Source organism: Aegilops tauschii, chromosome 2 (assembly GCF_002575655.3).
Source record: "Aegilops tauschii subsp. strangulata cultivar AL8/78 chromosome 2, Aet v6.0, whole genome shotgun sequence".
Classification (NCBI taxonomy): domain Eukaryota; kingdom Viridiplantae; phylum Streptophyta; class Magnoliopsida; order Poales; family Poaceae; genus Aegilops; species Aegilops tauschii.
The window spans coordinates 426,827,341-426,849,365 of NC_053036.3; the positions used below are offsets into that span (position 1 = coordinate 426,827,341).

General features: G+C 46.4%; 1 protein-coding gene across 1 annotated transcript; it reads right to left on the reverse strand.

The window, feature by feature from the left end:
• Positions 1 to 1,937: 1,937 nt before the first annotated feature.
• Positions 1,938 to 2,716, reverse strand: LOC109734233 (heavy metal-associated isoprenylated plant protein 47). The gene is made up of 2 exons (XM_020293446.4): positions 2,546 to 2,716; positions 1,938 to 2,396 (listed from the first exon to the last, which is right to left on the reverse strand). Exons 1-2 carry the CDS (start codon positions 2,549 to 2,551, stop codon positions 2,061 to 2,063), a joined length of 342 nt encoding a protein of 113 aa, XP_020149035.1. The 5' UTR covers positions 2,552 to 2,716; the 3' UTR covers positions 1,938 to 2,060.
• Positions 2,717 to 22,025: the final 19,309 nt, after the last annotated feature.

Below are 22,025 nucleotides of genomic sequence, written 5' to 3' on the forward strand. Positions count from 1 at the left end.
TCAGGTCATTGTCAGAACATTGGAAAAGGGCCACTCAACTGTTGTGATATTGTTGAAGTTTTTTTTGTTTGAAACAGAGGCAAAAGATTTGCCTCATTCAATAACTATGAAAGTACAGAGTGTGTTTCAAGGTTCTAGCCTACTTATTACAAATATCATTACTCTCGCGTCATGATTGTTCCTAGTTTTTTCGACCTCGCAACACCCATAGCCTAGCCTCGTGTCGTTCTTGATGTTGGCAAGTAAGATCATCGATGGAGCCCTCTTGTGATGGAAAACTAGCATTCCTCTCATCCCATAAAGTCCATGAGGTGAGCATGGTGAGCGATGCTAGAGTCTTTCTAGTTGGGGCAGAAATGTCTAACGTATCACCTACCAATCTTTTTGTTGAACGCTTCAAGTGCCAAGTGGAGGCTTCGAAGCTTCCATTTGCATCAAATCCTTAATCATGTTGCTATGAAATCGCTCAAGATCATCTCATGATGTTTTGACAGTGGAGACAACCATTGCACGCGGTGCTATGTTTATTCAGATATTTTGAGAATAGTTTTTTTTAAAGAAGGTTAAGACCCTCGGCCTCTGCATCAATCGATGCATACGGCCACCTTTATTAATTATTCAACAAAGGCTAACAAAAATATACATCAAGCCTCCCGATGACATCACTCACACCTACAAATTTGATAATATAGAGTGCTCTCACTTCCCATATCTAAAATCGGGGTCGTCGCCGATCCATTCACATAACATATCGAAACCCACAGTCCGTGCAGCAAACTTAAAGTGTGCACCACATGCACATGTTTTAGAAGCCGCCATCATCATTGAACCGCTGACCCATCTTCAGGAAAGAGATCTGCATCATCCTTGCCACCGCGCAAACTGCTGAGCACGTCACACTCACCGCTGGTACACCGCAGCACCATGCCATCGTGTACCACCAGCCGACAAATCTTGAAGCCTCCTGAAGATCTAGCGTGCGTAGCACCTGTCGAACAAGCATGACACAGCGTAGTACCTTTCGGCCAGGCATGACTTGACATCTCCACCGAAGCTCCGTGCAAAACGAAGCCGTTCCACCTCCTGCCTCTGTCTTCCTGCGCTGCTTCACAAATGATGCTCCCAAGAGAGAAACGATACCACAGTGCCGCCATCGTCTGATCTGGAAGACCAGATCTAGGGTTTCCCCCGCAACAGCACACGAGTGGGTCGACAGTAGTTACACGATGATGCCTTCATCAAGATGCAACCAAACGAGTGGGCCAAGCGCAAGCGACAAGACGAATCCAGCGAGCAACCAGCAAGACCGCGCGCACCACGGATGCCAGCCCGAGGGGGATCTCGCCCGACTCCACCTAGCACAGGTGCCACTGTGCCACCGCCCCCACTCCATCCATATTTGGTAGGTCGACCACCGGGCGCTGTAGCCATCACCAGCACGCAGCCCTCCACGCCCGCCACCGTGGCAGCCCAACGTCGCAGCGCCCCGCACCACGCCGTGTTTCAGCTAGGGTAGATCGCCCTGCGAGAAGGAAAAAGCGCCCCGCCGCCGCCCATGCCGGGTGGCCCGGGCTTCGCAAGCCGGTAGACCCTGGCGGCGGCGAGGGGTGGGAAGGGGGAGGAGGTCGCGGTCCAGCGGCGGCTAGGGTTTCCTCCTCTCCCGTCCGTGGGAGCACCAGAGGAGGGGCCGCTCGTTGGTACAGACTTGAAACTATATTTAGTAGTGCAGATCTTGTTCGGTTCTTACAGGATCGTGGTTATTTATATGGATCGACTCGAATTATTACCCGATCATATGATTGGACGACATTCGTCACAATGTGGGGCTGAGGGTATCATGGTGTGACGTCCTACCTTTTCCTGCAGGTGACATACTATATATCTATCGTGCTGTTTTCTTGATTTCGAACTGGAAATTAGCCTAGCGAACTCGTAAATAGATAGAGTTTCTCTCCTTTTTCTTTTCATTTCCTTCAATGAATTAATAAACACGCCTATGTATATTTGTAGTTGTTGACAAAATTAGAGTACTTCAAAATCGCTCTCGGGCAGTTACATGGTCAGAAGTATAGCGGGTACTGGTGGTGGTAGTAGGAGCTGGGCGGGTAGAAGTAGTACGGCGGCGGGTGCACGGGTACTGCCGGCTTCGGCTCATCCTTCTTCTTCTCCTCCGGCTTCTTCACTTCCTCCACCTTGACGATTTGGGCGTGGCCAAGCTTCTTGCGGAGGCAGCTGACAAGGCACACCGGGTCGACGCCGTCGCCGACCACCTCCAGCTGGTCCCTGGCGTCTCCAGTTATCCCCATGGACGTCACCCCGGCTGCTTTGGCGGCCAGCGTCAGTGCTTTCGACCGGCTTTTGTCGCACGACATGCTCAACTGGATGACAATCTTTTGCTGCAACAACAAAGAGAAAAACGATGGATCAGTCGTATGCTCCAGCTTCAGAGTACTGTATCGATGACTCAAAATTGAGCTGCTAAACGAAGCAACACGAGAAGTCAACAAAAACTTGCTAGGAGCAGAAACTGAATAGGGTTCCTCACCTTCATTGCTACTGCTGGGTTGTTAGATGCCTAGCTGCCAAGGGGAGACAGAAACTCCGGAAATGCTCGTGTTCGGGCGAGGCTAGATTGGTTTGAGTAGCTACTGATCAATCTTCGGCAGATGCAAGTGTCTAGCCTGTGATGATTTTGTGAAGGGTATAGCTAGCCGCCTGCCCGCCTTATATACACGCACGCAGTGGGCGCGGGTGTGGGAGCGGAGAATTAGAGCGATGTCAGTATCAGGAGCGATCCCAACGCACTATCTAACGAGCTGTAAGAAGATTCGTAGCAGCAACGGTGGCAGGCAGCAGTTGAGCTCTCTCAAGTAAACGCGTCCTCATCATACACAAGCTCTCGGTTGAATATTCCTGATCGGCAGGCTACCCATGGAGAGACAGTAGAGAGTATCAACTTTTAGCAAGACCTCAATGGCCATGTGGTGTGAACGATATCAACGACCCGGTCCGGTCTCGCCATGTAAAGCTCGTTCACAGGTTATACGTCAACGTCTGACCTAATGAATCAGGTTAAACTAATGGATCTGTCTAGAACACATCTATATGTGACATAGTTATGTCACATCTAAGTTGATGTCCACTCTGTTTGTGGTTTATTTTTTTCTAGTTTTTTTATTTTTTATTGGTGCATTATATATTTGTGGGAGTTTAGATGTGACATCCTTAAAAAACATCTAGATGTGAATTAGACAAACTGTAAACTAATTCCCGCAAAAATAAAAGTGGAATCAAATTGAATTAATTAATTATTTTGAGCAGGTAACCTAGATCTGGATGCATGCATTGATAAATACAGTTGCGCTTTTGTACATTTCGTCATAATTTATTGTTAGATTCTTTGTGTACACGTTTGATATCGCCGTGTGTGTTTATATAGTATTGTGCTATTTTCAACAACTGAACCTTCGAAAGTAATGGTCGCGTTGTCAAAGCTGGAAGGGGACCTTTCATGGACTCCTGGGCGGGTATTTAGCCAGTAGCCAAACCTACGAAATAATCAATAATCAATACATGATGACCATACAGAATTCGGCCGTAGCTAAGCTAGTCCACAGAGCTGATGTATGGGTCCAGAGACGTTGTACTAGCTAGTATGCCATGCAACATGAGTCGTACGTACATACCTACAGGGTCAGTTTAGCGATCAACATGACATAGACGTTGCCATTGACCTGCACAAATAGCCCCAGTAAACCCCATGTTCTCGCTATTGTATGTGCAGATCTGGTACGTGATACATATATTAAGCGTCCTGTTCTTGTCCCGATGTGCCTCTCCTCCTTTGTTACTTTGTTAGGTTCTTACTACTATTTTTTTCTAAAGATCAGGTCTATTATAAAGATTTATCGAAAGTAAAAAGCAGCTCAAACATAATAAAAATTACACGGAGATACATGGATGACCGAACGAACATTGTCATCGTCAGAACGAGCCGCCGACACGTCGCTATCGCCGCTCGCTCCTATACTGGAGCCGGCCTGACCTTATCGATGACGGCCGAAAAGTCTTGGGATTGGCACAAGTGGTCATCAGATCGTCAGTACATTGGTTTGACTCAAGTGGTCATCGGATCGGCACATGCGCAAGCGCAAGGTCACATGGTGTGAACTTGCCCAAGAAGCAGGCGACCGAGAAACTGAAAAATGCGTTCTGTTTTTGCCTCGATTTCCAACTGAAACCTTTCAGAGCCAATCCGCTCTGTTGTTCCAAGTCGCGAATGAATCTATAATTCGGCTGGATTGCGCCAAAGATTTTCCTCTTCTAGCCGATGAGGAACAGAGAGCGGCCTTCCTGCACGCAGCGGCAGCTGCTCGCAGGTATCCGACGGTGGTCCAGGGGAGATGATCAGTGCGCTTAAATTCATTGAAACGGGGGCAAATGGACATACATTTGCCGATACGTGTGAATACCCTTAGCCACGTCGGTCTTGTGGGGTGCAATTCTGAGGCAAACGGGACCTGTCCATAGAGCAGGGTACTGTTTCTCTAAAAGTTGCCTGTGCGAGCAGCTGCAAGCAGGTGGGGGACCATGACCCATATGTCAACACTAGCGGTTGTGGGGGCATGCCATGCACGCATGCAGTGAACGAGGCGTGCAGCATTGGCGTTAATGCTCCTGTATAGTATTTTTGGTGGTCTCGCATAAATTACTTTAAAGACGGGTTGTGTGCGTGTACTGTTTGGTGTGTTTTTTTTACGTGACTATTTGGTGTGTTTATGAGTGTTTTTAATCAACAATGTATTAAGCGCTTCGTTTGGAATAAAATATAGAGCCCTTTCCCCGTGCTTAATAAGATTAAAAGTATCTAAGCCTCTGCACTTGTGGTGTTGTGCGTTCACTGAAAACACTACCCGACGTGGATCTGAGCTGGTTTGTGAAGGTACTGGCCAGTGCGTGCGCGCGGTCATTGACCCTTCCTGCCCCCGTCCTGCCTCCTGCAGCAGCTACAAGAGCTACGCCGCATGCTACACGCCCCCTACGGCTGATCATGTCAGATCCGTGCTGTCAGGTGGTGTGCACTGAATACTCATATACGCTGCATCTTGCGCTCCAAAAGTTTGCCTATACTCTAAGACTGGCCAGAATGGGTAGTAACATAATAGTGTAGTAACATGCCCATGTTACTACTCATAATAGGGAGTAACATATGTGTGGTAACATACAACACTTCATTTATTAGGCTATAGACTCATCTTGTCTTGATATGTGTGATGTTACTCACATTAGTAGTAGACTATCCACAGTGGGAGTAACATAGGTAGTAACATCACACATATTTAGATAAAATAGATGATGTGGCAAGCAATAAATGAAGAAAGAAATGAAAGCGGTAACATAGGTAGTTACTAGTAGTATGAGTAACATCATACATATCAAGACAAGATGAGTCTATAGCCTAATAAATGAAGTGTTGCATGTTATCACACGTATGTTATTATCCACTATAGAGATAGTAACATAGACTAGTAACATGTGCATGTTACTGGTCTATGTTACTACCCATTGTGGCTAGTCTAACTAGCTATGTTACCACATGCCTCTCTTTCTTCATTTATTGCTTGCCACATCATCTAGCACGCTGGCCGCTTCGAATCTCGACGCCACACGCGCCGTCGATGGGCTGCGTGCAGATGCCACTGCGTGCATCGCTGCACTTCTCATGAGGAACACCGTCTCCACGGCTTGGCGCTGGCTTCCCTGCAGAGGATTGGCCTTCGCTAGCGCCCATGGGTCCGTCAAGATTCGAAGTACTCCCTCGGTCCCACAACTGCAAGCGGTAATGCTTTTTTTTAGCGAAACGGTAAATGCTACTCCCTCCGTTCCTAAATATAAGTCTTTTTAGACATTTCAAATAGAATGCAACATACGGATGTATGTAGACATATTTTAGAGTGTAGATTCACTCATTTTGCTTCGTATGTAGTCACTTGATGGAATCTCTAAAAAGACTTATATTTAGGAACGGAGGGAGTAGTTGGCACTTACTGCCTTTGTTCTGGTTTATTGTCCTCATTGTAATATGCGTCAAATTTTGACTATAAATTGAACTAATAAAATGTTTATGCATGTCATTAAAAATTATATCACTGAAAATTATGTTCAAATATAAATTCAACAATATAATTTTTGTTGACATGCACTAACATTTTGTCAGTTAAATCTTTGATAAAAATTTAGCATAAATTACGAAGAGACTAATAAGCCAGAACGGAGGTAGTATATAGCGCAGGGCACACTAAGGAGTTGTTTGGATAGATGGAATATAGAGAATCGGTTCTATATAAAATAGAAAAATTGTTTAACCGATTAAAACAACGTTTGGCTCTTCTAACTAATCCACGGATATGCAAAACTGGATTCCTATAAACCTGAAATTTCAGGTCTATACAAAAACGACTATTAGTCGTTTTTCTATAAACGCGATTCCTATATCTTCTCCCGCTGATCCTCATGGGCATGTTCATCGGCCAAAAAATTAGAATCTGCAGATGTGTCGGTGACCGGCGACAGTCTTGATGGGCTCTCACTAGTGTGCCACACCTCGACGTCGTCATCCTCTAGCCGCCGGCCGCCTGCCGCCGCTTCTTCTGCGCCGTCCGTCTTGTCGTTGTCGCCGCCAAGGTCAGCTCCTTGAGCGTGTACATGCGTCGGCAGCCAGCGGATCAAATCGATCCAGCTTGTTCCGATCGGTAGCTAGCTTCTACATACACATGTGGGCGGCATCATTTCGTGCGTTCTGCAGGCGGTGTTGGAATTTTGCTAGTAGGCCTTTGGCCCAAAGCCCAAATAAAATTCTGAAATTCTCTTGGCCCATTCATGCACACATGTGAGTGGAGTGAGTGAGACTAGAGTTTAGTCTCACCACGGAAGTTGAGAGAGACTTGCATCTCTTTATAAGGTGGGCTCTTCTACCACTTATATGAGCATGAGAAAAGAAAACCTACACACGCGCTCCTCCTCCTCGCTCGCCTCGCCGCGCCGCGCCGCGGGTTGCGGGATTGAGCCGAGCCGAGGACAGAGCTATGCACGTTATTCTTTTGGATCGTGACGACTCGGACGTGGGGTTTACTCCCACGACCTCGGCAACCTCATCCCCGACGACATGGGCGACAACGTCAACGCCGGCGTTGCTGCTCCCGCTGCACCGTATGTGATTATATCCTTCCTGTTCGAGATCGTGGTAGAATTCATGTTTCTAGTATGTGCCCTAGATGTGATCTGTTCATCTACTATGCTAGTTCGCATGATTAGTTTAATCTCTGCTATTGCAGTCATGATTTATCTTTTGTTTATTCTGATTAAATCTCGTAGTAATTTGCTCATATTTCCAACAATCCAAAAACCTGATTATAGGCAATTTACTCCGAGTGGTTTTGTTGTGCATTTGAAGCCGCCTGCCTTTAAGGGGGTGCAATATAAGAGGTGGTGCACGAGAGCAGTCTACTGGTTTCAGACCATGTGCTGCTATGACGCCACTAAGGGCAAGCCTGAGGGCGATCTTAATCCAGCACAGCTGGAAGCTTTTGAGAAGATCGATACTCTCTTTAAAGGCGCTCTTCTGAGTGTTCTTGGTGATTCCATTGTGGATTCGTATATGTCGTTTGACAACGGCAAGGACACGTGGGCTGCGCTCGAGGCTAAATTTGGTGCCTCGGACGCTGGCAACGAGGTGTACGTCATGGAGCAATTCTATGGCTACAAGATGACTGATGAGCGCTCTGTTGTACAGCAGGCTCATGAGATACATTTGCTCGCAAAAGAACTTGAGTACTTCAAGTGTGTGTTGCCGGAGGCATCATTGCCAAGCTTCCACCTTCGTGGAACAATTTTGCTACTTCACTGGAACACAAGAGACAGGAGTTTTCCGTTTCGGATCTCATTGGTACTCTTGATGTTGAAGAGAAGGCGAGAGCAAAGGACACACGTGCTCGAGTTGCTGAGGGAGCTTCTAGTGCCCACATGGTACAAAAGAAGAACTTCCAGCCCAACAAGTTCAAAAACAACGAGAACAAAACTCAGGGCAAAGGCAAGTTTGATACAAAGAACAAGCCTTCACATTCTACCAACTTCAAGAAAAATTCTCACAAGAAGGGGAAGGGACTTTGCCATGTCTGTGGTGATCCTAATCACTGGGCTCCGAAGTATCCTAACCGCTTTGAGGAGCTGAAAGAACATGCGGTGCCCCCATGTTTGGTTTTGGTAATTGATGACAATCTCTATGGACTAATGGTTGCCTTGAGTTATATTTGAAGGATTTTTCCATAGGCATTTCTTGAAGTCCATGTGTTGGTTTCAAGGAGTTTATGTGGTGACCAAGGTGTTATTAAGGAATTATCCAAAGATTGGTCATGTGAGAGTAGAGCTTATTGCAAGCATGTCTTGAAGAAGAAGATTGTGTGATCATTCATGTTTACCTTCAAGACATCATCCAAATGAAGAGAGTTAGAAAGAGTCAAGGTTGATCAAGACTAAGTCAAGAGTGAATCAAGTTGATCAACACACAAAGCGCACAAGATGTACCGAGAGGGATCAAGCGATCCCATGGTGTGGTAAGCATTGTCAATTACGCTTTGTGTACTAACCCATGATCTTCGTGAGAGTTCTTTGTGGGGTTAGGTTGCGGTGTGCAAGTTCAAGTGAAGCATCATGAAGAGATCAAATGCTTGAAGCTTGCCGTCCATTGTGGTGACAATGGACTTGTGAAGATGTGCGGAAGAGTGGCTCACCTATAGTGGAGTATGGGGGAGCAATCAACTAGTCTTCATCGAGCCAACACAACCAAGAAAGGTGGTCCAACTTGAGGGAGTCAAGATCGTCATCATCTAGCTCAAGTGGACCATGTGCAAGGCAAAGGTTTGCTCTTGATAGGTTTTCTATTTTACCGGTCTCATGATGGTAGTTGGGAGACCAGGTTATAGGATCGATTGCCGTACTATCAAGGGGGGCTCTCGATGAGTAGCTTGATCGTATCGTTCATAGAGAGCTCAAACCATTGCATCCTTGCATCATCTTTGTTGGTTCTTGTTTGGTTCTTCTCTTTGTGAGTTTTGGAGCTCATGGTCATCTTGATGACAAGCTCGAGTTCATCGAAAACGGAGTTCACTCGCATCTTCTATGATGTTTTCGATGTTGGAGGTTATGCCGGTTCTTCTCGGTTGGAGGTTTCACTCCTCTATTTGTTGGCATACCTCCCCTGCCTCTTCTCGCTGTTTTGATGCTACTCATCGTCTTGTATCCAACAAGCTTGAGTTTGCTCAATTCGGAGCTCATATGAAGAAGTTATGGCAGTTCTGGTTTTCTCCCTGCGGTAGTACCGCGGCCAGAGCGGCAGTACCGCTTATCGCCCCAAGTGGTAGTACCGCTGTCCAAAGCGGTAGTACCGCCTATGGCCATAAGCGGTAGTACGGCTACTATTCCGCGCTGGTACCGCCTCGATTTTGGGTCTTGCATTTTTCGTGTCGAGTTTTGCAGTAGTTGCACGGCAGTAAGGCACGGCAGTTCCGCCTATAAGCGGTAGTACCGCCCCGATGGGCGGTAGTACCGCCTGTAAGCGGTAGTACCGCTCCGGTCGGGCGGTAGTACCGCTACTGCATTTTTGGTCCCGTGTTCTGCTCCTCCAGCGGTAGTACCACTGGGGTGCGCGGTAGTACCGCTTATAAGCGGTACTACCGCCCCAAGGTTCATGTTTGGTTGCTCCTTTTCCCTGCTTCTTCCGCCAGAGCGGTAGTACCGCTCGTGGAGCGGTAGTACCGCTCGTGTGCGGGCTGAGCACATAACGGTTGGATTTTTCCCCTTCTATAAAAGGGGGTCTTGTTCCCCAATGAACCTTATCTCTTGAGCTCGTGTTCTTCCCCCATTGTTGACCTTCTTCGAGCTTGCTAACTCTCAATCCCTCCATGGATTCTTGCTAGTTTTTGAGGGAAAAGAGAGAGGAGATCTAGATCCACATTTCCACCTATCACTTTTTCCTCTTTGTGAGGGGAACCCCTTGGATCTAGATCTTGGAGTTCTTGGTGTTCTCCTTCTTGTTCTTCCTCTCATTTTCCTCCCTAGCATTAGTTGCTTCGGTGGGATTTGAGAGAGAAGGACTTGGGCACTCCGTGTGCCCTTGCCATTGCATTTGGTGCATCGGTTTGAGTTCTCCACGGTGATACGTGGAAGTTACAAGTTGAGAAGCTTATTACTCTTGGGTGCTTGGTGCCCTTGAGCTTGTTCCTCTTGGGTGCTTGGGCGCCCTAGACGGTTGGTGGTGTTCGGAGCTCAATCATTGTGGTGTAAAGCTCCGGCAAGCGTCGGGGTCTCCAATTAGGTTGTGGAGATCGCCCCGAGCAATTTGACGGGTTCCGGTGACCGCCCCCAAGGGTTGCCAAAGTGTACGGGTTCGGTGACCGCCCCCAAGGGTTGCCATTTGTACGGGTTCGGTGACCGCCCTCAAGGGTCCCTTAGTGGAATCACGGCATCTTGCATTGTGCGAGGGCGTGAGGAGATTACGGTGGCCCTAGTGGCTTCTTGGGGAGCATTGTGCCTCCACACCGCTCCAAACGGAGATTAGCATCCGCAAGGGTGTGAACTTCGGGATACATCATCGTCTCCGCGTGCCTCGGTTATCTCTTATCCGAGCCCTTTACTTATGCACTTTACTTTGTGATAGCCATATTGTTTCTTGTCATATATCTTGCTATCACTTAGTTGTTTATCTTGCTTAGCATAAGTTGTTGGTGCACATAGGTGAGCCTAGTTGTTGTAGGTTTTGTGCTTGTCAAATTAACCGCTAGGTTTATTCCGCATTTGTTCAAGCCTAAACCGTAATTATTTTAAAGCGCCTATTCACCCCCCCCCCTCTAGGCGACATTCACGATCTTTCAGGAGCGCGAACATGAGAAGAGCGGCAAGTCCGCTAATGTTGTCATTGGTGATACTGATATGAAGGAATCTGGGTACGGTATTCTTCCTACCATCCTTTCAGTATTTCAATCTCCTGATTAGTTAATTGACACCGGTGCCAATGTACATGTTTGTGATGACGCCTCTATGTTTGCTTCTTACCAGGTCACAGGGACTTCTCCCGTGCTGATGGGAAACGGGTCACATGCCATCGTTCGAGGTGTCGGTACAGTCGATCTGAAATTTACTTCGGGGAAGACCATGCGTCTGAAGAACGTTCATCATGTGTCGTCCATCAATAAAATTTTTGTTAGCGGTTCACGTTTATGTCGAGATGGTTTTAAGTTGGTTTTCGAATCCAATAAAGTTGTAATTTCTAAGTATGGACAATTTGTTGGAAAAGGCTATGAGAGCGGAGGCTTGTTCTGCCTGTCTTTGTCAGGTATTTGCACTAAAGTTATTAATAATGTTTGCCACAATAATGAGTCTGATATTTGGCATTCACGACTTTGTCATATTAACTTTGGTTGCATGATGCGGCTAGCCAATATGAATTTAATTTCGAAAATCTCCACTATCAAAGGCTCCAAGTGCCAAGTATGTGTGCAAACTAAGCAACCTCGCAAGTCCCATAAGACTGCAGAGGCAAGAGACTTGACGCCACTAGAGCTTATACATTCTGATCTTTGTGAGATGAATGGCGTGTTGACAAAAGGTGGAAAGAGATATTTCATGACGTTGATTGATGACTCCACTAGATATTGTTATGTGTATCTTTTGAAATCAAAAGATGAGGCTTTAACTTTTTCAAAAACAATAAAGCTGAAGCAGAGAACCAACTTTATCGAAAAATTAAATGGCTTAGGTCCGATCATGGTAGAGAGTATTTTTCCAATGAATTTGATCTGTTTTGTGCGGAACATGGTATAATCCATGAGAGGATGCCTCCCTACTCACCTCAGTCAAATGGGGTAACCAAAAGAAAGAACCGAACTCTAACTGATATGGTTAACACCATGTTAGAAACATCGGGTCTCTCCAAGGAATGGTGGGGGGAGGCGCTAATGACTGTGTGTCATGTCCTAGACCGAGTTCCCACAAAGCATAAGACCATGAATCCATTTGAGGAATGGGAAAGGAAAGATTGAAACTCTCTTACCTACATACTTGGGGTTGTTTGGCGAAAGTCAGTATACCAATTCCCAAGAAGCGCAAGCTTGGACCAAACTGTGGATTGTGTTCTTCTGGGCTATGCTTTTCATAGCATTGGCTATAGATTTTTGATAATAAAATCTGAGGTATCCGACATGCATGTTGGTACGATTATGGAGTCGAACGATGCAACTTTCTTTGAGGACATATTTCCTATGAAGGATATGTCGAGTTCATCAAATCAAGAGATACCTACTCCATCTAGTGAGGAATTTGCTGTAATTCCTGAACCCACCATTGCGATGGAACACGTTGAGAATCCTGTTGAAGGAGACAATGGAACACCTGTGAGGAGTAAGAGACAGAGGACTGCAAAGTCCTTTGGTGATGATTTCATTGTGTACCTTGTGGATGACACACCCAGGACCATTTCAGAAGCCTATGCATCTCCTGATGCTGACTACTGGAAAGAAGCTGTTCGTAGCAAGATGGATTCCATCTTAGCTAATGGAACCTCGGAGATCACTGGCCGTCCTTATGGGTGCAAACCTGTAGGATGTAAGTGGGTGTTCAAGAAGAAGCTTAGACCTGATGGTACGATTGAAAAGTACAAGGCACGGCTTGTGGCTAAGGGTTATACCCAGAAAGAAGGCGAAGACTTCTTTGATACCTACTCACCCGTGGCTAGATTGACCACAATTCGGGTGCTACTATCACTGGCTGCCTCACATGGTCTTCTCGTTCATCAAATGGATGTTAAGACGACTTTCCTCAACGGAGAGTTGAAGGAGCAAATTTACATGGATCAGCCAGATGGTTTTGTAGTACCTGGTCAGGAAGGAAAGGTGTGCAAGTTATTAAAGTCTTTATATGGCCTTAAACAAGCTCCTAAGGAGTGGCATGAGAAGTTCGAAAGAACATTAACTGCTACCGGCTTTGTAGTAAATGATGGTTACAGGTGTGTGTACTATCGCCATGATGGGGGCGAAGGAGTTATTCTTTGTTTGTATGTCGACGACATACTGATCTTTGAAACCAAACTTGATTTAATCAAGGAGGTTAAGGATTTCTTATCTCGTTGCTTTGAGATGAAGGATCTAGGAGTAGCTGATGTTATCTTAAACATCAAGCTGCTGAGAGATGAGAATGGTGGGATCACACTGCTTCAGTCTCACTATGTGGAAAATATCTTGAGTCGTTTTGGGTATAGCAACTACACGCCTTCTCCAACTCCATATGATGCTAGTGTGTTGCTTCGAAAGAATCGACGGATTGCTAGAGATGAACTGAGGTATTCTCAGATTATTGGCTCGCTTATGTATTTGGCGAGTGCCACGAGGCCTGACATCTATTTTGCTGTGAGCAAGCTGAGTCAGTTTGTGTCAAAACCGGGAGATGATCATTGGCATGCGCTTGAGAGAGTTATGCACTACTTGAAAGGCACTGCGAGCTATGGGATTCACTACACCGGGTATCCAAAGGTACTGGAGGGTTATAGTGACTCAAACTGGATATCTGATGCTGATGAGATTAATGCCACAAGTGGTTATGTTTTTACACTTGGTGGTGGTGTTGTTTCCTGGAAGTCTTGCAAGCAGACCATCTTAACGAGGTCAACTATGGAAGCAGAACTCACAGCATTAGACACTGCCACTGTTGAAGAAGAGTGGCTTCGTGAGCTCTTGATGGACTTACCTATGGTTGAAAAAACCAATACCCCCTATCCTGATGAACTGTGATAATCAAACTGTGATCGTCAAGATAAACAGTTCTAAGGACAATATGAAGTTCTCAAGGCATGTGAAGAGGAGACTAAAATCTGTCAGAAAATTGAGGAACTCCGGAGTTATTACGTTGGATTATATCCAAGGGATTTTTACATCTGTGCCCCTGGTTCCTTAGCTCTACTCATTCATCCCCACGCTCTTAACTTTTGCTCAGTTTTCCCCACTCCCTTGCCCGAAACCCTCAGAAGAGGTCACAAGGGACGTCGCCGTCGGGTCAGTGCTTTGACCGTTAACTCTGATGAGTGGGGCCACGTTGGGCGGTGTAGCTGTTCGACCGTTGGGTCGTGGTTTCGTTGGGCCGTCCCTTGCATTAAACGCCTACGCGCACCGCCACGACAGAAGCCTGCTATGCATGCACCCAACAAGCCTGCCTGCATGCGTCGATGCATGCCGCCACGATGCGCCGACCGAGCCTGCATGCGCCGACCGAGCATGCATGCGCTGATGCATGCCGCCACGATGCACTGACCAAGCCGCTTTCGTGCACGCCAGCCGCCACGGATGCAGTGACGGTCGCTGCCGCTGGTTCCTCTCTTCTCGCACGCTTGTCTCCTCGATTTAGAGCATCGTTGTTTACCCGTTTTGCTATGACAAATAAATTGAACAAATATGTTGTGGCTGCATGCACTAGCTAGGTGGCTACATATTTGTGGCTTGTGTAAAAAAAAGAAGGATTCGTTGTGGCTGCATGCACTAGGTGGTTACTAACAAAGCGAGCTCTCTTAGAAAACAATCATCAAACATGTAGATAGGGCTAACAAGCCCATACCACGATCACATAGTTGAATCTAGGAAGAACTTCATAATTGAATAGATAGAAAACTTAATAATAGAACTTGATAAAAGGGCCAACAAGCCCATAGCATCTCCAACATAGTTCAATTACAACTTAACATAACATAGACTCAAGAAAAGGAAAAATAGATAGAGGGTTTAGAACCCTAGACGCCGCCTTCTCCACCTCGCTCCTCCTCCGGGTGCCCTTCACTGCTCCTCCGGGGCGTTGTCGATGGGGTACGGAAGAGTGTGCATGCGCGACACAGCGGGGAAGATGTTGGTGTACTCCGTGAACATGTTGTGGGTGGTGAAAGCGATGAACTCGCAGCCACACCAAAACACCCAGCCGAGGAGGTAGAAGGCGTCGAATGTGTTGGTGAAGTGGGCAAGGAGAGCAACCACCACCCCGTTTTGGATGACCTCCTCGACACGGAACATCCTTGGAGATCCCCGCGGGAGGTGGTGGTAGCCGAACGCGAGGAAGAACTTGGTGAAGTTCCTTGCGGTCCTCCACCTTGATATCGCCCACACACGTAGTGTGCGCTCAACGTACATGCCAGGAGGGCAGAGCCTCTCCGGCACGGTGGGTGGGAAGTGGTAGGTTGGTCCGGTGTACTGCATGGCTGAGGATGTGCTAGAAGAAGGAGAAGTGGTCAAAGAGCAAGAAGGGCAAATGGCAGAGAGGATGGGAGATGGATGAGGGATGGCAGAGGCAGAGGGTGGCTTAAATAGCCGTAGTGCTACGTGTTATTTGGCCGTGGCAATAACGGGGTCAAGTGTGAAGTAGCCCGTTTTCAAACCCACCGCAGCATCGGGAGTGTACACGCGTGGGAAACGGTGGTTTGAAAAAGAAGAAGAAAAAGAAGCTAATTGCACGCGTGGGAATCCGTGGTCAAAAAGAAACAATTTTTGAATAGTTTGTGGCCATTTTGCATGATAAAAATAAATTTGGCCCTTAAAAATTTGGTCATTTTGCATTTGTATAGAACAAAAAGAACTAAATTTTGCTACGCAATGTCAATTGATTTCAAACGATGCAAAAAAATACAGAGCCAGCACGTTCACAAAAAACAGAGCAAACGATGCAAAAAAAAGACGCAATTCGACGGCCCAACCAGAGCTTGGTTTCCTTTTGGGCCCAATAACAACGTTTTTTTCTTTCGCGGAGTCAGTGGTGAGCGAGCAGCCAAGCACAACCAATAGGATCGCCTCTCGCGGATCACCCCACGATCCAACGATGCTGAGCCGTCCTTATGATCCAACGGCGCGGAGCCTGCACGCAGCCAGCCCACCTAATTCCTTCTAGAAGACCAGATCTGAGGGCTGTCGCTTGGCGCGAGGGTATGATCGGACGGCTGATGTTGGGAGCTAGGGTTAGGCGAAACCCCGCGGGGTTTAGAGGGGTTTTGAGCTGGTCAACGGGGTTTCGAAGGCTTTGACTGAGCATAATTAATTTTAAAAAAATCGAAAAAAATATGAAACCTTCGCCGTTCGTCGTTTTATAAGACAAACTAACGAGGAAAAATACTAAACTTGGTCTATGGTCATTTTCATGAAAAAAACCCTAGCTGGCACGATCGAGGTCAAATGAGCACCATTAATTTAAAAAAATCAAAAAAATATAAAACCTGCACACAATGTTGTCTTATGTGACATGTTACCAACCAAAAATCATAAACTTGGTAATGGGAATTCTGGGTCTTCGGGCAGCGGGGCCGGACAATTAATCCCCCCTGCTACCTCGATCCAGGCCTGGAAACATGGATAGGAAGGCTTAGGCTTTTTCCTCAAAATATGCTAGTAAAGGGTATACCTTGAAAACATGAAAGAACTTACCAAATTAGCCTGGCGTTTTAAGCTGAGCCCGCGGTCCTCGGACGTGGGCAGTGGCGTCTCGCCGGCCTTGAAGAGCACTTTCCAGATGTCTTCGTGCGTTGTGCCGAAGAGCTCTAGTAGCGTCTGGTGCTTGGCCGGATCGTACTCCCACAGACAGCAAGTCCGGCGTTGGCACGGAAGGACCCGACGAACGAGCATGACCTGGATCACGCTGACAAGCTTGATTTTCCTGTCTATCATGTTCTGGACGCACGTCTGGAGCCCAGTCAGCTCGTCAGAGGGACCCCAGGTTAGGCCCCTCTCTTGCCCGGAGGCGAGCCGCATCGGGATTCCGGATCAGAATTCGGGGGCCGCCGCCCAGTCAGTGTCGCGCGGCTCGGTGATGTAGAACCACCCCGATTGCCACCCCTTTACCGTCTCCGCGAAGGAGCCTTCGGGCAAGGTAACATTGGGCATCTTGCCCACCATGGCGCCTCCGCACTCTGCTTGTTGACTGCTCACCACCTTCGGCTTCACATTGAAGGTCTTCAGCCATAGGCCGAAATTAGGTGGGATGCGGAGAAAGGCCTCGCACACGACAATGAATGCCGTGTTGTTGAGAATGAAGTTAGGGGCTAGGTCATGGAAGTCTAGCCCGTAGTAAAACATCAGTCTGCGGACGAACGGGTGGAGAGGGAATCCCAGCCCGCGGACAAAATGTGTGAGAAACACAACCCTCTCATGGGGCTCTGGAGTAGGGACGATCTGTCCTTTGACCGGGAGTCGGTGAGCGATCTCCTTGGCCAGGTATCCGGCCTCCCGGAGCTCCTTGGTGTCCTTCTTCTTAACGGAGGAGGCCATCCACTTGCCTCCAGCTCCGGATCCGGACATGTTTGGGGTACTTTCTCGAACGAGGAAAAGCTAAAGCTTGGGCGCTGGAGCTCAAGGACGGAAGGGCTGAAGAAGAGAAAGGGTGTGGGTGAAGAAATCCTTATCCCCTTATAAAGGCCGCGAATATCAAGCGCCTCCCCACTCGCCCTAAAATCTCACCTATTCCCAAGGCCTGTGTAAACGGCACGGTTGGGTTACCCATACCCGCATTGATGAGAATCCCACGATAAGGGGGCACGATCTCTGCTTGGCAAGACGTGCCAATGGCAACCGCGTCTCGGAACGTGGAGCTGCGAAGACAAAAACGGTTTGGAATTATGACCGGTCAGACGTAATGTCGTGCTACAAAAAGTTGTCAGCGGATGGGACTCGTGTAAAATTATATCCTCTCTTCGGTTGTGTATGGTGTGACAGGTACGGATACTATCATCGCATCCGAAGACTATCTTGGAGTTCGGATAGAAGGGAACCCGCCTTGCAATGTCGAATACAATCTGCGTGCCGGACTCCTCGTCATTGAAGCCAGGTTCAGGGGCTACTGAGGGAGTCCTGGACTAAGGGGTCCTCGGGCTTCCGGCCTATTATCAATGGGCCGGACTGGTGGGCTGTGAAGACATGAAGGCCGAAGACTGTACCCGTGTCTGGATTGGACTCTCCTTGGCATGGAAGGCAAGCTTGGCGACCAACTATGAAGATTCCTTCTTATGTAACCAATTCTATGTAACCCTAGATCCCCCCGGTGTCTATATAAATCGGAGGGTGTAGTCCGGAAAGGATATACTCATTACCATAGTCATATAGGCTAGGCTTCTAGGGTTTAGCCATTACGATCTCGTGGTAGATCAACTCTTGTAATACTCATATTCATCAAGATCAATCAAGCAGGAAGTAGGGTATTACCTCCATAGAGAGGGCCCGAACCTGGGTAAACATCGTGTCCCTTGTCTCCTGTAACCATCGACCTTAGACACATAGTTCGGGACCCCCTACCCAAGATCCGCCGATTTTGACACCGACAGTCACCGCGCCCTGCAGCTCGACCACATCTCCGGCCGCTGCGCCGGCGTCGTGACGGGCTTCGGCCATCTATGGGTGAAGGTGATGAAGGTGAGGAAGAGGATGCGGTGGGGGAGAGCGAGGCGGTGCGGTCGAGGCAGTGGAGGAGAGCGAGACGACGCCGGTGGGGGAGAGGAAGACGATGCGGCAGGGAGGGGATTTGGGGGGAAATGGTAGGGGCGATGGAGGTGGTTGCCCCTCTTTATATGATGGGACGTTTCGAGCATGTCCATGAACACGTGCTACCCCACGACCGCGGTCTTGCATGCGCCCATGTATACGCGGCCCCACTCGTCAGTGTTATCGGAGATCCGGTGTAGTAGAAGTGGGAGACAAGCTGTTGGTCAGCTGAGAGGAGAGTATACCTATTTTAATTATCCCACTCCGTGAAGATGCAATACTCTCCTTATCTGCATGGCAGGTTGATATTTATCTTAATGTGTTCCAAGTGGCTTATTTGAGTAAGCATAGATGTTGTCCTGCAGAGCATCTCCTGAGGAACACACCTATATGAATTTGACTGTTAACGTCGCAGTCTGTGAGAATTGGGTGTTCTCTAATAAATTCATGAAAGGTCCTGGAGTATGACGTATACGCTCCACCCGCGGGGAAGCCTTACAGCAGCCCAGTATCGGTCAAGAATTTGTGTGAAACTAGTTTCGCAGAAAACTTGTAGTTCAAGGCATAGTCCACTATTCAAGTTGTGATCTAGTGTAGCATAAAACTCTAAGTGGTAGTTCAACTTCACAGTCTCCACTAAGCACCGGTATATAAATAATGTTTTGGAACTAAATGATGATATGTGCCAATGAGACTTTGAAATTTTGCTAGTAGGCCTTTGGCCGAAAGCCCAACTAAAATTCTGAAATTCTCTTGGCCCATTCATGCACACATGTGAGTGGAGTCAGTGAGACTAGAGTTTAGTCCCACCATGGAAGTTGAGAGAGACTTCCACCTCTTTATAAGGTGAGCTCTTCTACCACTTGTATGAGCATGAGAAGAGGAAACCTACACGCGCACTCCTCCTCCTCGCTCGCCTCACCACGCCACGCCTCGCCACGACGCACTGCACCGCGGGTTGCGGGATTGAGCCGAGGACAGAGCTATGCACGTTGTCTATATTTTTGCTGCTCGGAAAAAATTAATGAGTAATTAATTAATAATTAACGGACGCATTATTTACTGAACTGTTTCCGATTCTTTTGGATCGTGACGACTCGGACGTGGGGTTTACTCCCACGACCTACCCGGCCCGCATTATATAGTCAGGCAGACGTCTACCCTAGCCGCAGCCGCTTCGTATGGTTTCGCACCACCGTTCCAGATCATTGCGCCGCCAAGCAAGTCTTCTCCATCCCTCCTTTTAGCGTGCACCGGGAGAAGGGACAGCAGGCCTCCGGAACCCCGCCTCTCGTGATCCTGTACGGGAGAGGGGCGATCAGATTTTTGGGGAGCGCACTCGCGCGACTGCTGGCATCGACGACTTCGCCAACGACGACTTCTTCCCCGACCTCGGCAACCTCTTCCTCGACGACATGGGCGACAATGTCAACGCCGGCGGTGCTGCTCCCGCTGCATCGTATGTGATTCTATCCTTCCTGTTCGAGATCGTGGTAGAATTCATGTTTCTAGTATGTGCCCTAAATATGATCTGTTTATCTACTATGCTAGTTCGCATAATTATGTTAATCTCTGCTATTGCAGTCATGATTTATCTTCTGTTTATTCGAATTAAATCTCGTAGTAATTTGCTCATATTTTCAACAGCCGGCCGATAGAATTCTACATCTGTGTGCGTGTTCACGGCCGTAATTCCGTGCGTCCGGCAGGAGGCGGATCGAATTGATCGAGCGCTTGCCTCGGTAGCTAGGTTCTACATGAGCGTGTACACAGCTGTCCGACGAGATTGATGAGTCAACTCTCCTATATTTGCGTACCTCGACGGAATGTGACGGGAAAATAAAAAGCTCACTGCAGAATAGGAATAGTACTCTGACTAATTATCGAATAAGGAACTGACAAACACACTTTCCAACCCAAACGTAGTCTTATACAAACTCATTCTTAACCGAAATGATAGTAAAACTGGTTTTGCTAAAAATCAGCTAAAAACTCGTTTTTTATAAACCAACTCCTAATATTTGCTATCCAAACAACCCCTAAAGTGAGAAGTAGGCCCCCCCAGTAATTTTATTCAAAGTCATGAACTTGTTTTCGAAATGCACGGACTTTTATCAAATACGTGTTTATTTTTCCTACCGGCAATTGTTTTTTAAAATTCACGATTTTTTTAAGTGTACTAATTTTTTTCAAATCCATGATTTTTTTAAATTTGTGAACTTTTCCCAGATCTTCTGACATCTTCAAAAATCTTAACTTTTTCCAATTTATAATTTTTTCTGAATTTTACATTTTTATAATTTTCTGTGCTCTTAAAATTTTACCATATAATTTTTAAAATGCAGAAAAAAACATATTTGTTTTTTCTTTGCCGTGTAGTACTTAAAATAAAACTGCTACGAGCGAGCAGTTACTAGCGCCAAGAACCAAGAAAACAACAAAATTTAATGGGTTGTAGCCCCCGCTTACATGTGCGCGAGCGCCAATCTCTTTAAGCGCTGAATAGGCGCTCCCAGCATCTCTTCCGGGAGAGCTATACCTCGCTTAGTCCTAGACTTGCTTCTGTCTCGCTGTAGGATTTCCAGTGCTATTTACAGTAACATGCCGGCCTGTTTCTGTGCGCTCACGGCTCGTTCACTCGCTGCGTTTTGCTTGATTTTATAGATTTCTTTCATTTTTGTATCTTCATGTTTATTTTTGTTTTTTGTTTCTCCATTGTTTTATTCTGTTTTTACTGTTTTTCACTTTCCGTGTTTCCCGTTTTTCTTTTGTTTCATACTTCATTTTTTATCTTATTTTTCTATTCTATTTTTTTATTTTGATCTTTCTCAGTTTTCATCGGGTTTCTTTGTTTTTATTGAGTTTGTTTTCTTTTTCTTGGTTTTTCTTCATTTCCTCACGGATTTTCGCGGGTTTCTTACCATTTCTTTTTTTTTGGTGTTTTCGTTCTTGATTGACATTTTTCAGATACAAGATTAACACATTTTGAATACATGGTCAATATTTTTTCTATATGTATTTTTACCATTTTCACATGATCGATTAACATTTTCAAATACTCCCTATATACGGAGCAAAATGAGTGAACCTATACTCAAAAATATGTCTATATACATCCGTATGTGGTAGTCCATTTGAAATCTCTAAAAAAGATAAATATTTAGTAACCGAGGGAGTACAAGATTAATTTTTCTTAATGCATGGTCAACAATTTTTCTATACAAAATTAACATTTCTCAAATCCTTTATTAACATTTTTTGAAAAGCAAGATTAACTATTTTGAATACATGGTCAATGTTTTTTATATACATTTAACTTTTTCAGATACTTGATTAATGATTTTCAAATAAAGGTTTAACATTTCAAAAATATAATACAAGATTTGTTTTTTGAATACATGATCATTATTTTTTATATACGCATTTAACATGTTAAATGCTTGATTAACATTTTTTAAATACATGGTCAACTTTTTAAAA